Raw genomic sequence first — 13,656 nt, 5'->3', positions numbered from 1 at the left:
TAATGACTGCAACAGTGAAACACGGAGAACATAGTACAGTTGTGTACACTTACCATAAATGTAGATGTTCGAGTGTATTCACTATTGCCCACCCGCCATCCCTCTTTCTATATCTTTCTATACCCTTTCTTTCCTTCACTATACACAAAGGCCTTTGTGGTGTATTTGCTTTCAGATGAAGGTAAAGGTTTATGTTTTTAAAAGTGCATTTATATATATTTACTGTTTATTTATATATATATATATATATATTTTTTTTTTTTTGCTCCCCAAGGCACTTGACATCTGGGGCAAGAAAAACTGACTAAAATGGCATTGGCTGTGTGTTTTATATCCCTGACGTCATGGAAGAGGAGACAGCAACCGACGCAGGGCCCAAAACTTTGTTATTCAGGCAGACTGAGGGCAACCTGCCAGCAGATTACCCCAAATGAAATGACTGCAACAGTGAATACACTTGAACATCTACATTTATGGTAAGTGTACACAACTGTACCTTCTGCAGCCTTTTTTCGTAGTTCAAAACACTTTTCTGCAGATCATCAAGCTTGCTTCCTATAACATCAGTCGAAAAGTTAGAACACAACTCATTCTGTAGCACCTCTAGCTCACTACTGAGTTCTCTCTCTTGTGCTAGAAAATATTCTATCAGTAGGTGCATATAATCATAGCTAAGCTGCAGATTCAGTTGCTGCCATTTCTGCAGAAGATTGGGATACATATCTCCATATGTGGGCATAGTAAACACCCTTAGTCCCCTTGGGACTATCTTGTATTTGAGTGATGCTTCTAAGTGGAATCTTTGCCACTGAAGCCTCTTAATTTTGTATAGTTTGTTTTCAAAAATTCTAAATCTTTCCCAGAATTTAGAGTGTGCTTCCTGGTTTATTGCAGCCATACTAGTATCTGGAAATACTGGATTCTCCATCTCAATAAATAACAGTCGACTAAAACGGCTTAGGCAGTACTGCGGCATTGCATTCCTTCCTTGACTAGAGTCAAGCTCTGCTTCATATTCTTCAGCCATGTCCCAGTACTATAATCCACACAAAGTAAACAATGAAAAAGGCACATATACTGGGTAAAACGTTCGGTATTCACCTCAAAGTGAAAAATAACAACAAAATAATTTCATAAACCACAACTAAAGGAAGAAAACAAACAAAATTTAATGAGAAGTTAGCACTTTCAAGATCCAAACTGATTGCTTCTTCAGACTAAAATCATACTACTGAACAGCCAAATTTGAATTAAAAAACAGCATATCACAGTGGAGAATGTACTAAATTAGAAAGTGCATTTATTTAAAAACTTTAATTAATTAAAAGCTAAAAATATGTAAAAAATGTACAAACTATTGGTAAAATGTATAAATAATACATAGTAGTACAAAAACATTTGATACATAATTTTAATGTTTCAATGGTCTGGCTTTCAAAAAAGGTTTAAGTCATACCATGCCATTAATTCTGGGGGGTTTATCAGCCTGCAGTTTCATAATCCACTTCTGTTCAACCTCCTCTGTCCTGTTCTTAATATCTCCACCTCTCAAGCTTTCTGATAAAATCTCTAATACAAAAAAGTTAAAAACATGGTGCATCCCTTTTTCTTGTACATTCTTAGCCAGTGCACTAGTTTGCTTACTTTTTACAATGTCCCTCATATGTTCCAGGATTCTAGCTTTAAGGCATTTATTTGTCTTCCCGATATAAAAAGCGCCATCTCTGCCTTTTTCATTATGACGTTTCCGTTAAGCTAGTCACCAGTTCGCCAGTACTCAGCCCCTGGTGCCCGCTTTGATGGATTTGCAGGCCGCTACCGAGAGCCGTTCGGAGTTTGGTATGCCATGAGACTCTTCTCTGACTATGGAACTTGCAGATGTTTCTACCTTGTGTGGGTCCAGAGCCTCTGTGCAGGCACTGGCTTCCAAGGAAATTCTTCGCACTACTGATATTCGACACAAACCGACGACTTCTTTCACGTCTTCAGTTCTGTCTAAAACAACAGAGTTTCTAAGGACAAGAGTACGAGCTACACCTAAAAAAATGATGACCCAAACTCAAGCACCTGCTTCCTTGCCACAACATCAAATGCTTAAAATGGCGGAAGACCTGATTATGCTGATTAGGGGAAGCCAGCCTTGACAGACCAATAGTCCGACAACTCTGAGGTTTCTGAATATGAAGATATGCCTTTATCTGCTTATGAGGATTCAGATGCAAAGGAATCCATTCCCTCTGCTTCACCTCCAGAGGATTTTTATTTTGATGAAACCCTACATACTTTAAGAGTGCATTTCCACTGGGAATGCCAAGACTATCCACAGTCCAAAAAGAGATTCAGAGAATTTTTAGATTTGCCACAACATAGACCTTTAGCAGTACCTCCAGTTCTGGATGTTGTGGATGATGTCTTTATGGAATCCAGTGTAACTCCTGATACATTTCCCCCTGCTCCTAGGAAACCAGACAGGTACTACAGAGTTCCTGACTCTCACAAATTTCTTTTCAAAAATCCTACTGCTGACCCAGAGGTCATCTCCCAGGGGCCTAAAGGTATAAAAGCAACTACAACTAAGAATCCCACCCCTTCGGACAGGGATTCCAGAGCTTTAGACAGATGGGGTAAAAAAGTATACACCTCTGCAACTCTCGCCATTAGGGCATTGAATTGCCAGTTTCACATGCTGAAGTACCTGCAACATATTATGGAACTTATTAAGCAACAATTAGCTACTTTTACAGACTGTGCAGAAAATAAAGAATTAACAAGAGCTTATGCATTCTGCAAGCCGAGTCAGCAAGCATACTTTGCAATGTTCCCAGACCTTCCTCCAAACCAGTGGGCAGAGGCACAAAACCAAGTTCAATCCCTGCTCTCCATAAGGGCAATTCATCTTGTTCCTGCAGAACAGATAGGTCAAGGGTTCTATTCCAGACTTTTCCTGGTACCCAGAAAACAGGGCACTTGGCACCCAATCCTAGATCTTTCCATTCTAAACACCTTCCTGGTGGTACCAAAATTCAAAATGCTCACCCTTCAGCAGCTTCTTCCTATGCTGTCCAAAGATGCCTGGTTTGCCGCCCTAGACCTAAAAGAAGCCTATCTGCACACCCCTATCAGGGATTTATGCAGGAAATACCTACGTTTCTGGGCATGATCTATGCATTATCAGGTCTCTGCACTTCCCTTTGGCTTATCCACTGCTCCCAGAGTATTCACAAAATGCCTGGCTCCAGCCATTGCCTATTGCAGACAGTGAATAATTCAAATTTACCCATACTTGGATGACTGCCTGATTCAGGCAGACAGTCAGGAAAAGCTGTTGCAGGCAACCTGACATTTGTAAAGAACCTTCTAACCTCCATGGGGTTCACTATCAATGAAAAGAAATGAAAATAAGTCCCCAGTCAAAAGACTGTATTCCTGGGAGGAAGCTTGGACACAACATCTCAGATGGCATTCCTTTCTCCAGAAAAACAAGCCTGTCTGATAGACTACTTCACTGAAATGGCCACCAGATCCCAGCTATCCGCAAGGAAAATCCTGCAGGCCCTAAGGTTCATGGCCTCTTGCATCCTACTAATTCCATGTGCCAGACTGCATATGAGGAAACTTCAGTGGTAAGTCTTTGGTGCCAATATTCTCAGGACCTGGAAACCATCATACCTATCATACCTTTTCTAAGGACAGAGTTTCTTTGATGGGCAGCAGCATGCAACCACAACAAGGAACTTCCCTTTACTCAACCCTTTGCTGCCCAGACCCTAACCACAGAAGCATCAGACTATGCCTGGGGGGCACACCTGGACAAGTGTATTCAGGGGCACTAGAGCCCAAGTCAATCTCATCTGCACATCAACCTAAAAGAGATGCTAGCTGTTCAGCATGCTCTGACAGCTTTCAGGTCCCTACTCTCACCAGGACCCCTGCTGATAAAAACAGACAACACAGTTGTGTGATACATCAACAAGCAGGGGGGGAACACACTCTTACCCACTCTGCAGGCTAGCCATGGCCCTGTGGAACATGGCCTTGGACATGCAGATTCCTCTGCAAGCTCAATTCCTGCCAGGCAAGCAAAACTATCTGGCAGATGACTTAAGCAGAAATCTCCTAGACCCACACGAGTGGCAATTAGACCCCAGCACCTTCAGTATTCTAATCCAGAAATGGGAGACCCCAGAGGTGGACCTCTTTGCCTCCCCCTGTAATCACCAAATTTTGCACCAGGACACCTCACAGCATGGCCTGGAAAGTGGATGCCTTATCCTTCCTGTGGGAAAACCTCTCAATCTATGCATTCCCCCCTTCTGTCAAGAATATTACTCAAGACAGGACAGACCAAGGACAATCCTGATTGCCCTGGACTGGCCACACCAGCACTGGTACCCACTACATTGCAGCCTGTCACCGGTGCCACCCTGGCACCTACCCCAGATCCCAACCCTTCTCACTCAGCAGGGGGGAGACAGATCTTGCATCTGCAACTGCAAACCCTGAATCTTGCAGCCTGGCTTATTCCTTGAATTCTCCCCCAGTGACTAGCCTAAGCAAGCAGGTGCTAGACATCATTCTTGAAGCCAGAAGACCCAGTACAAGGAAATCATATGCTGATAAATGGAAAAGGTATTACTCCTGGATTCAGTCTAAAGGAGAGGACACAGCACTGCCCTCCTTACCTCTAATCCTGGATTACCTAGCAGACCTGCAGACCTACTCCACAGAGGCCTATCCTTCTCCACCATTAAGATACATGCCTCTGCCAATTTTTGCTTATTACAACAGTGAGACACCTCTTTTCTCTCACCCTCTCATCAAACAGTTCCTGAGAGGGGCTAACAACTTAAGGCCACCAAGGAGAGCACCCACCCTTGCTTGAGACCTTACCTTTGTACTGGAAAAGTTCACACTCCCTCCCTTTGAGCCTGCAGCTTCAGCAGAGTTAAAATTCCTCTCTTGGAAAACAGACTTGCTTTTGGCCATCACTTCAGCTAGAAGAGTGTCTGAGCTAGAAGCGCTTATGGCTGTGGAACCCTTCATTATTTTTCATGCTGACAGGGTCTCCCTCAGGACTAATCCTTCCTTTATGCCTAAAGTGGTGTCCAGTGTGGCTCTTAACCAATCTATCCACTTGCCAACCTTCTTCCCCAATCCTCAAAATAAAGGAAAAGGATCCTGCACTCCTTGTATATGCACAGACAGCTCAGATTCTACCTGGATAGGAATAAGCCCTTCAGGAAATCTGACCATTTACTACTCAGTTTTGCATCAGGGGCTGAGGGCAAGGCCATTTCAAAACAAACAGTTTCCAATGGGTAGCACACTGTATCCATTTCTGCTGCAAACACCATGGGAAACCAACCCCTCAGGGGGTCAGAACACATTCCACTAGGGCAACTTCTACCTCTACAGTATTCCTCAGGGGAGTCCCTACCAGAGATATCCTGGAAGCAGCTACCTGGAGTTCTGTACACACCTTCACCAAGCATTACCACCTGCCTATCTTTTCCAAATCCAGGGCAGGTTTTGCAACAAGCAGTCCTGCAGGGGATACTAGCCAGCCCCAACTCTTTTTGACTGCCTCCACCCTTTCTTTAGCTTTGGGAATCAACCCAAGTGTGATGACTGCAACAGTGAAACACAAAGAACATAGTACAGTTGTGTACACTTACCATAAATGTAGATGTTCGAGTTTATTCACTGTGCAGTCCTAGTTTTCCTCCCTCCAGCCCCCTGCTCTTCTCTCTCTCTCTCCTCTCTGTGTCTATTACTCACCCCTTACAGGGGTATTGGTATTGGTATTTACTTTTTACTGGTGGTGATTTTCCCACCATACCTTAGCTCCCTATTTGGGAGCTCCTGACACTTGAGGCAAGTAAAACTGATGTAATGGCGTCAGCTGCCTGTTTTTATACCCCTGATGACCTGACGTCAGTCCTGGAGCAACAACAACTGACGCAGAAATACTAAGTATCTGGTATTCGGGCTGACTGAGGGCTACCTGCAGGCAGATAACCCAAGTGTGATGACTACAACAGTGAATACACTAGAACATGTACATTTATGGTAGTGTACACAACTGTACTTTTTTCCTATCAAACTTATCCAGCTGTTTTTCAGACCAGTGTTCACCATAAAACTGTAAGTTAAACAGGAAGTGCAAGTTGATTTATAGCTTGAACTTTATTATTTGATATTACAGGAGTTTTCAGTATTGGAGATGGGATCTTTACAAAAGGGAAGGGTCAAATTACATAGAAATAAATAGAATTTATCGGAACAGTACATGCAGAAGTTGTTCATGGGGGTATTTAAGGGGAAGGCAAGATATGAGCAGTTTATTTAATCTTGTAGCAAATGATAATTATTAAAAATGTAAACATGTACTTGTAATGCATGAAAGTAAGGGAACGTGTGCAATGAATTATTTTCTTTTTCTATAATTGTATGTGTGCCCCTGTTATTATACTGTAATTTTAATCAAGGTGTTTGTAAAAAAATAAACATTTTTCATTATGTTTCAGTCTTGTAAAATCTTCCTTACTGAGCTTTGTTCTCTTATGTTCATGCTGCATTAGTGTCCCTTACAGCTCTCCCCAGATATTATGTACTACCTCCTGTTGCAATTCTTTTATATCACATCCCTCCCCAAATTTTATACTTTCTTGATTCTTCAGTTTTCCTCCTTTAGATGTTGCTTTTGCACATTTGTTAATACCAAATGACGTTCTTATGTCATCTTTGTTGGTTTAATGACTTGCAACTGTTTCTTCAGGTGTTTATCTATGAACTATAAAGTTTTAAATCTTCCACAAAAAAAAAAAAGTAGTTTTAGTTTACGTATCTTTTGACCGGATGATTTTCTTGAAGTCAGGCTGAGCCCACAATCTTCAGGTTGAGTCTATGAACTACAGTAAACAACTTAAGGGACTGAGGGCAAGATAAAATAGTAAGACTGTCAAAGAAAGATCTACACCCTGGGCAATATTTTGCCTTTTTTATTTGCAAAGTGGTTTTCCATTTTTTTTTTCATAATAAAGGGAGTGAAAACCTATCAATGTGTGGTGGATTTTGTACATTCTATAGTCCTGGAGTAAGGGTTACTGTCAAATGCTCTTTTGTAATCTGTCCATGCCATATTGATATTCTTGTTCTTTTACAGGTCACCATTATTGCTTTGTTTGACAAAAGATTATCCTTAGCTCACCCCTCACCCCGTCACCTGTTTTTCAATGTGCTGCTATGCTGTTTATCTCAGCTAGAACATCTTCTGTGTGGAGGCATGCGTGAATGGGCGTGCCTTCGTTGAAGGTTGTGCGTCAGGGCTGGTAACTCGGCACGTAAAAATCCACTACCAAACATTAGCGGACCAGAGTTCCGCTGTGGCGACCCCTAATCGGGATAAGCCAAAAGACTCAACAACAACCATGTATGGGTGCCATTGCTTATATGCGTCTTTAAAGATTTTGACTTGTTATAAGACTCTTAGAATTTATTTCATTTCTGCTTTTGAGCTGCACCTTATTAGGTATCACTTCTCTTGAGTCCATTCTTCTCTCTTTAAGGTTCTAATACTTGTGATTTTTTTTCTTCCTCTCTCTTAATATTCCATTTTTTGCATTTTTTTCTAAATCGCACAATGTTTTCTTATCTACATATCATTTTATTTTTAATCACTCAGTTAATGTGTTGTTGCATAAAAATAACAAAACATGATTTCATTTCTGTCCTCAAGGGTCTCATCTCACTGTTTCCCAGCCTCCTGAATGACTTAACAATTTGTTTGTTTTTTTGTGAGCTGTCATTTTCTGTTGTCACAGTGGGGGTCACTTATCAGTTACTCTTAGATCAAGGCCTAACACTATGTCAACATCTCTGTTATCTGTAATTAAACTACCTTCAAAAACAAAAACAGACAAATAAGCATTTTACAAGCTATCTCTAAATGATTAATAAGAGCTTGTAAACTGTCAAAGTGTTTAAAAAGTTTGATTTTTACACACTTTGTGTCCATTGTGATTGCTTATAGACTACATGGGTAAGTGCCAGTTAGATGAGCTGCCCAGACTGCCAAAATACCTTTGTTGCAGCTGTGATTGAAACAACTTTCCCCGAGTTGGCTGTGGGAGTCAAACTATGTGAGAATTTAAGAAGAGCACAGGATGCTTGTGACAGAGACAAACCAAGGTGCATTTGTTTTAAGTACTTCCTTTTATTTATAGTTGAAGCATTAAGCCTGACATAACTAAAGCCTGGAATATTTAGACATTCAGAATACATTCCTTCTCTGTTTTTTTGTTCTGAAATAAATTTGTTTGGTCTATAACTTTCAACATTTTAATAGGTACTCCCTGAAAGAGTTGGGTCAACATGTTCTTGGTAAAACATTCCAGGAGTTCAATTTCCTGACTAATCCTGTATCCAAACTCTTGCTGTTTTTGCAAGTCATGAAAATCATTGGTTATGTTTATTTCATATTGGCTACTAAATGTTAAATTTCACAACTTAACTAGAGACATGCACACATCTTAAATAACAATATGACAATAATATTGCAATACAAAAATCTACCTAATAAATATTTTTCTTTGTTTGAAACATGAAATAACAAATGTATGCACTTGACTTTGGTAAACCTGTATATTTTTCTAATTTTTCTGAAGAATAGTAAAAGGTGTGGTTTGTAGGAATCTACCATCACTTTTTTCAATGTGTTTCTAACATTGCTGACTTTCATAATGCCAGTTTCCAGTTGTATGGCTGGTCATCGTATAACATTTAGTCATGCCATATCCATGCCGATCCTACCCAGAGAGTAATTTTGTGCACAAATTATGGCAACATATTTCAGTGCAGATGTTACAATGGTTAGTATTTCACAAAGTCCCATCAAAGCCATATGGAAAAAAGGGAAGCCAAAATGTATGCAATCACTATGCTATCAGTAGAAGCTGAAACCCTGCTGAAGTACAGTTCCATTGTGTGCAACTCCTCGATTGAGAGAGTGCATGCAGGCCTCTGGTTTGAGGATCGAATTGCCCATCTGCATTTTCAGATAATAAGAAAGGGGGTGTGTAGTAAGGTGGTATGCCCTGGAGCTATGTAGTAGGAGTAATAAGCAAGCAGAAAAGATAATACTGCATTTTTTTTAAGGATGCTTTTTTCCTTATGTATAGTGTACTTTTTGTTATCAGGAAGTATATGCAACTTGTTTCCTAACTGGTCTGTCAGCATACCAGATTCAAACTTCATTAAATCATGGTAGAAAGACAAGAAACAAGAAAGAAATCATGTCAAAATCTTTAAAAACCTATCCAGGAAAAACATGTACAAGGGTAAAAAGGAAGTGAGGAAAGTTTAGTGAAGTATTACTACATTTTTATTTTTTTACCAAACTGATATTAGGACTTTGTAAAAAGAGCTTACTGTCATATTTTTGGGTGATATACTCAGCATGCATATTACACAGAATAATGTTCTGCAGACCAAGCATTTTGATAAAAGAACCAGTATTGTGGTGAAACATTTTTTATCGTGACAACATAGAATGTTGGTATAGTTGGACAAAGATTTTTTTATGCCTGCCTTTTATTCAGTAATGTTCAGGATCTTTATATTATCTGACCTGTTTGTCCATTTGTGCAAACTTAAGTGAAATATGCATTCTTGGTTTGAATAAGAAAACAGGAAGAAGGTTTTACATGGAAAAAATAGGTAATTTTTTAGCAATCACCTGTTTTCCCCCAGGTGTTGCCCAGTCTTGCTTCACTAACTTTTCAGCTGGCTGAAGCTTTAACTTGACAAAACTAACTTCACTTCCAACACAACTGCTGAGGAAATAGATAGCCCAGACCTTTGGAGGCACTGCTGACACACAAAAAGAAATCACTCTAGAGGTGTTTTAAGTTTGTAGACAACAGTCAAGCAATTGCAATTTGGGAATAGACACTGATGCTTAAACTCATCTACTGTATGCTTGACTAAATACAGGGAAACCCATTCAGCCACAGCTGGGAACTGCAAGCTGAGTTTCCTTAGCAATGCAAGTGTCCTAGATTTCTTCAGCATGTTGTGATCTTGTCTGTGTATACTGACCGAATGTTTCATGGAAGGGGGCTGCTGAAAGTTGCACTGTATTCCCACGTCTGCCGCATGATTCCTTGGTGTGTGCTAAATATAGTAGTTTGAGTAGTACTTACAAACATACTCCATCCTTTAGGTTTGACTGACACTACCTCTTTCTACATGCTGTCTGATATAACCTCAGAAAAACCTACAGAAAAGACATCTATTTTGAGGTTGATGCAGAAGATACAAAAGACCTGATCTGCTAAAGGCACTGTAAAACTGCAACTTGTATTCATGTTGTACTGAAACCCTTCATGTTCATTGGGCATAGTAGAATGGAATCACGGTTGCCTATAGGAATTCAGTCCATTTCGTGGATCACACAGCAGCATCACTAGATTGTTAATTCTAATGCAGCAGTTACAATGTAGCTCTCTGTTATGAAAAGCTGGTGGCATTTTCTAGTTGTCAAAGACTAAGGATGTAGTTATACAAGAAGAAGATCTCATCATTTCTCTGGTCAGTCTTTTCACACTGTATTTCATTTGCAGCTATTTACCACCTGACACCTAGAGCCTACAACAAAAGCAAATATTTTAATACCAAAGACAGTAAATAACAAACCTCGATATAAAATGTTGTAATGCCTATTAACTGCCTAAAAGATCAACATTACTTCCCTTTTCTACTGCAGTAATTATCTGATTCTCCTTTTATAACTCTTTATTAAATCACTTTAATATATTCTAGCTGACCTTGGCACATTTTACAAACCTAGATTTGATGTCATCTGTCTTAATTTGTATTCTTTATCACTGTGGTAGTAGACTAAAAGTATGGACTTTGCCTAGTCATTAATTGATGAGTGTGCGTGTGTGCGTGTGTGCGTGTGCGTGTGTGCGTGTGTGCGTGTGTGTAGATATCCTGGCAGCAAAATAAATTCAGATGCATTCATCCATTTTTTTTTTCTTCCTAGGTGCCTCATCTGGCACAGATATTGATGATACTGAAATCAACAGCACTAAAGGCAATGTACTTAAAACTCTGGACCCCATTCTTATTACCATTATAGCGATGAGTGCACTTGGGGTGCTTCTTGGAGCAATATGTGGCGTTGTGTTATACTGTGCCTGTTGGCATAATGGGATGGCAGAAAGAAACTTATCTGCTCTTGAAAACTACAACTTTGAACTTGTGGATGGTGTAAAACAGAAAAAAGATAAACTGAATTTACAGAACTCATACTCAGAGGCATGAGGATTAAACAACATTAAAATTAAATAAAAAGACATGACCTGAATGAGGTGAATACTGGTTGATTTCTTCTTACTGTAGAAGCCAAGTGAGCTTTGAATATAAGACTGTGACTGAGCCAAGCCTTTCTCAGGAGCTTCAACAGGCATATTCTCAAACAGGGACATTGTGAAAAAAAGGAATTCTGTAAAGTCAGCGCTTTCCAGTTTGTTTAAAGTTTTATGTGATCTAATGCTGGTGCTGAGGCCAAGCAAGACTGATTTACTGCTATTTATCATTTGTTGAAACACTTTGTAATCCTCTTGTGTTTTTGTTCTTTTTTTCTGAAAAGCGTTTGCCACAAAAGATGGTGAAAAGATGGGATTTAGGGGTCCTTTTCGTAAGCACACAGTGTGCAGTGTTGCACCGAGTGATGCATGGTGTATGGTAATGCAAGTGTGGCAGACAGACAGACAGACGTATGTTTGTGCTGGTATAGTTACTGTTTCTTTTCTTGTACTTGCAATCAAGGATCCAATACACATTACAAGTGTGGCAATATTAGCAGTGCATCTGTGTCTATAATGTGTTGATCTGATTTTCTGGTTTTAAGATTGTTTTTCTAGTATTCCTATGTACCACTGCACCAGATAAACACTGCTGCATACAAAGTTTGCCAGAGTTTGTCGTGGCAATGTTCTGTAGAGTCTACCCCAACATAAAGCTCTTGGCTGTGGCTAGTGAATGTCCTCTGAAGTGCCTTTATTATACTGTATGTTCTGTCATGCGGTCCACTTCAGTGGGAGGAGAATTATCCTCTTCCAGCTTCATAAATACTCTTATCTTCATCATGGCTTTGACTCCTTCCTAAACAGTTAAAAAGGAAGAACAGTTTGTCGTGAGAGGTAAGGGTTTCATTTTGTTTCTTATGGACATTTGCCTTCACCATGTTCTCATATAATACACATTTTGGTCTATAAAAAAACAAGTTCCCATCAGCCCTTTTTCATTTCTTTAGCATATTTAATGTAGAATTTTACCGTTGACTGCACCACTTTATTTAATTTGTTTGCTTAAAATCTTTTTTCTTCTGAAATTCCCTGTTGATAAATATCTTACTTGTCCTGTCATTGCTCATGTAAGGGAAATTGTAACTTGCTTTGTGATGCCTAACTTCTAATATTGTGTTGGTCACAGATTGCTGGCAGTATTCCTTTCCACTGTAATCCAAGATTGGCTTAGTGTACAGCTAGGCCAGCTAAGTTAAGTTTTTTAACATCACACTTTTTCTTCATAAAAAAAATAAATAAATTTAAAAATTATAAGAAAGCAATAGGTATTTTTTGGCCTATAGTTTAAACTCCATGCATCAATTTGATTCTAATTAAAACATGGATTATTTAGAAAATTCAGACATAAGTTCTGTAGTTTATAATGCATAATAAGTTTCATAGTTTGCATCGACAACTTCGTCTTTTCAACAAGTATAAGAGCCATATGACCTTCTTAGGAGAGAGAACTACAATGGGAAGTGTGCTAGAGAGTTTGCATATGGTTATTGAATGTAATAAAGAGTGAGACCGGAGAATATATTGCGTTTTGTTCATTAACCATGTGTAATATGCAACGCATATGGATATACATACATGCATTTTATATAGATATATATATATATATATATATATATATATATATATATATATATATATACATATATATATATATTTATATGTGTGTGTGTGTGTGTGTGTGTGTGCAAGTGAGTGTACGAATGAGCTACCATGGCAGGGCTAGCCACCCAGTGGTGTAAAACCTTGGCTTGAGATGATTGTCACTGCTAAAATGACACCCTGACCCCATGTTCAAAAATGGGAAAAGAGATTGAGGATGGATGGATGTGTGTGCGCATGTGCGTGTGTCTTACAGGGAGATTCCATTTTTAGAGAAAAAACATTTGAACACATTTGTCATAAACAGATTTGTTTAACGTTCTCCCAATTTGTAATAGTGACGTAGCTTTTGACATTTCATCTTCACAGAAAGGAGCAAGTACGCTACTTGTAATATTACCTAAATGCATGGCAATTTCTCAGTTAATGATATGACTGACCAGCAACATTAAATTAAGCATTTAAAATTATAAACCAAGATTAATTATTTGCAAAATACAAATCTTTTTATTTTGACAGACACCTGCTTAAAAACACATCTCTGTGTGTTTTAATTCTGTTCTTGTAGAAGTAGCTGTTAAGACCTCTGTTGCTTATTTCTAGGAAAAAAACACAGGGGTAAGACCACTTATATGCAATAGGTGTGACAATTAGTACAGAGAATTAAGGTTGTGAGCTGTTA

At 39.2% G+C, this 13,656-nt stretch overlaps 1 protein-coding gene across 1 annotated transcript in view; it reads left to right on the top strand.

Moving 5' to 3' along the window:
* The window catches only part of NRP1 (neuropilin 1), a 500,773-nt gene extending 488,905 nt beyond the window's left edge, over window positions 1–11,868 (top strand). The window contains exon 18 of the mRNA XM_044066709.1: window positions 11,048–11,868. Within this exon, the coding sequence (XP_043922644.1) occupies window positions 11,048–11,328 (281 nt within the window). The 3' untranslated portion in view covers window positions 11,329–11,868. The remainder of the gene's footprint in view (window positions 1–11,047) is intronic.
* Window positions 11,869–13,656: the final 1,788 nt, after the last annotated feature.

The sequence above is a fragment of the Protopterus annectens genome, chromosome 3.part1, assembly GCF_019279795.1.
Source record: "Protopterus annectens isolate FY-2018-M chromosome 3.part1, PAN1.0, whole genome shotgun sequence".
NCBI lineage: Eukaryota > Metazoa > Chordata > Ceratodontiformes > Protopteridae > Protopterus > Protopterus annectens.
Note: the sequence above shows the minus strand (reverse complement) of the source record. Positions and strands in the feature narration are given on the sequence as shown.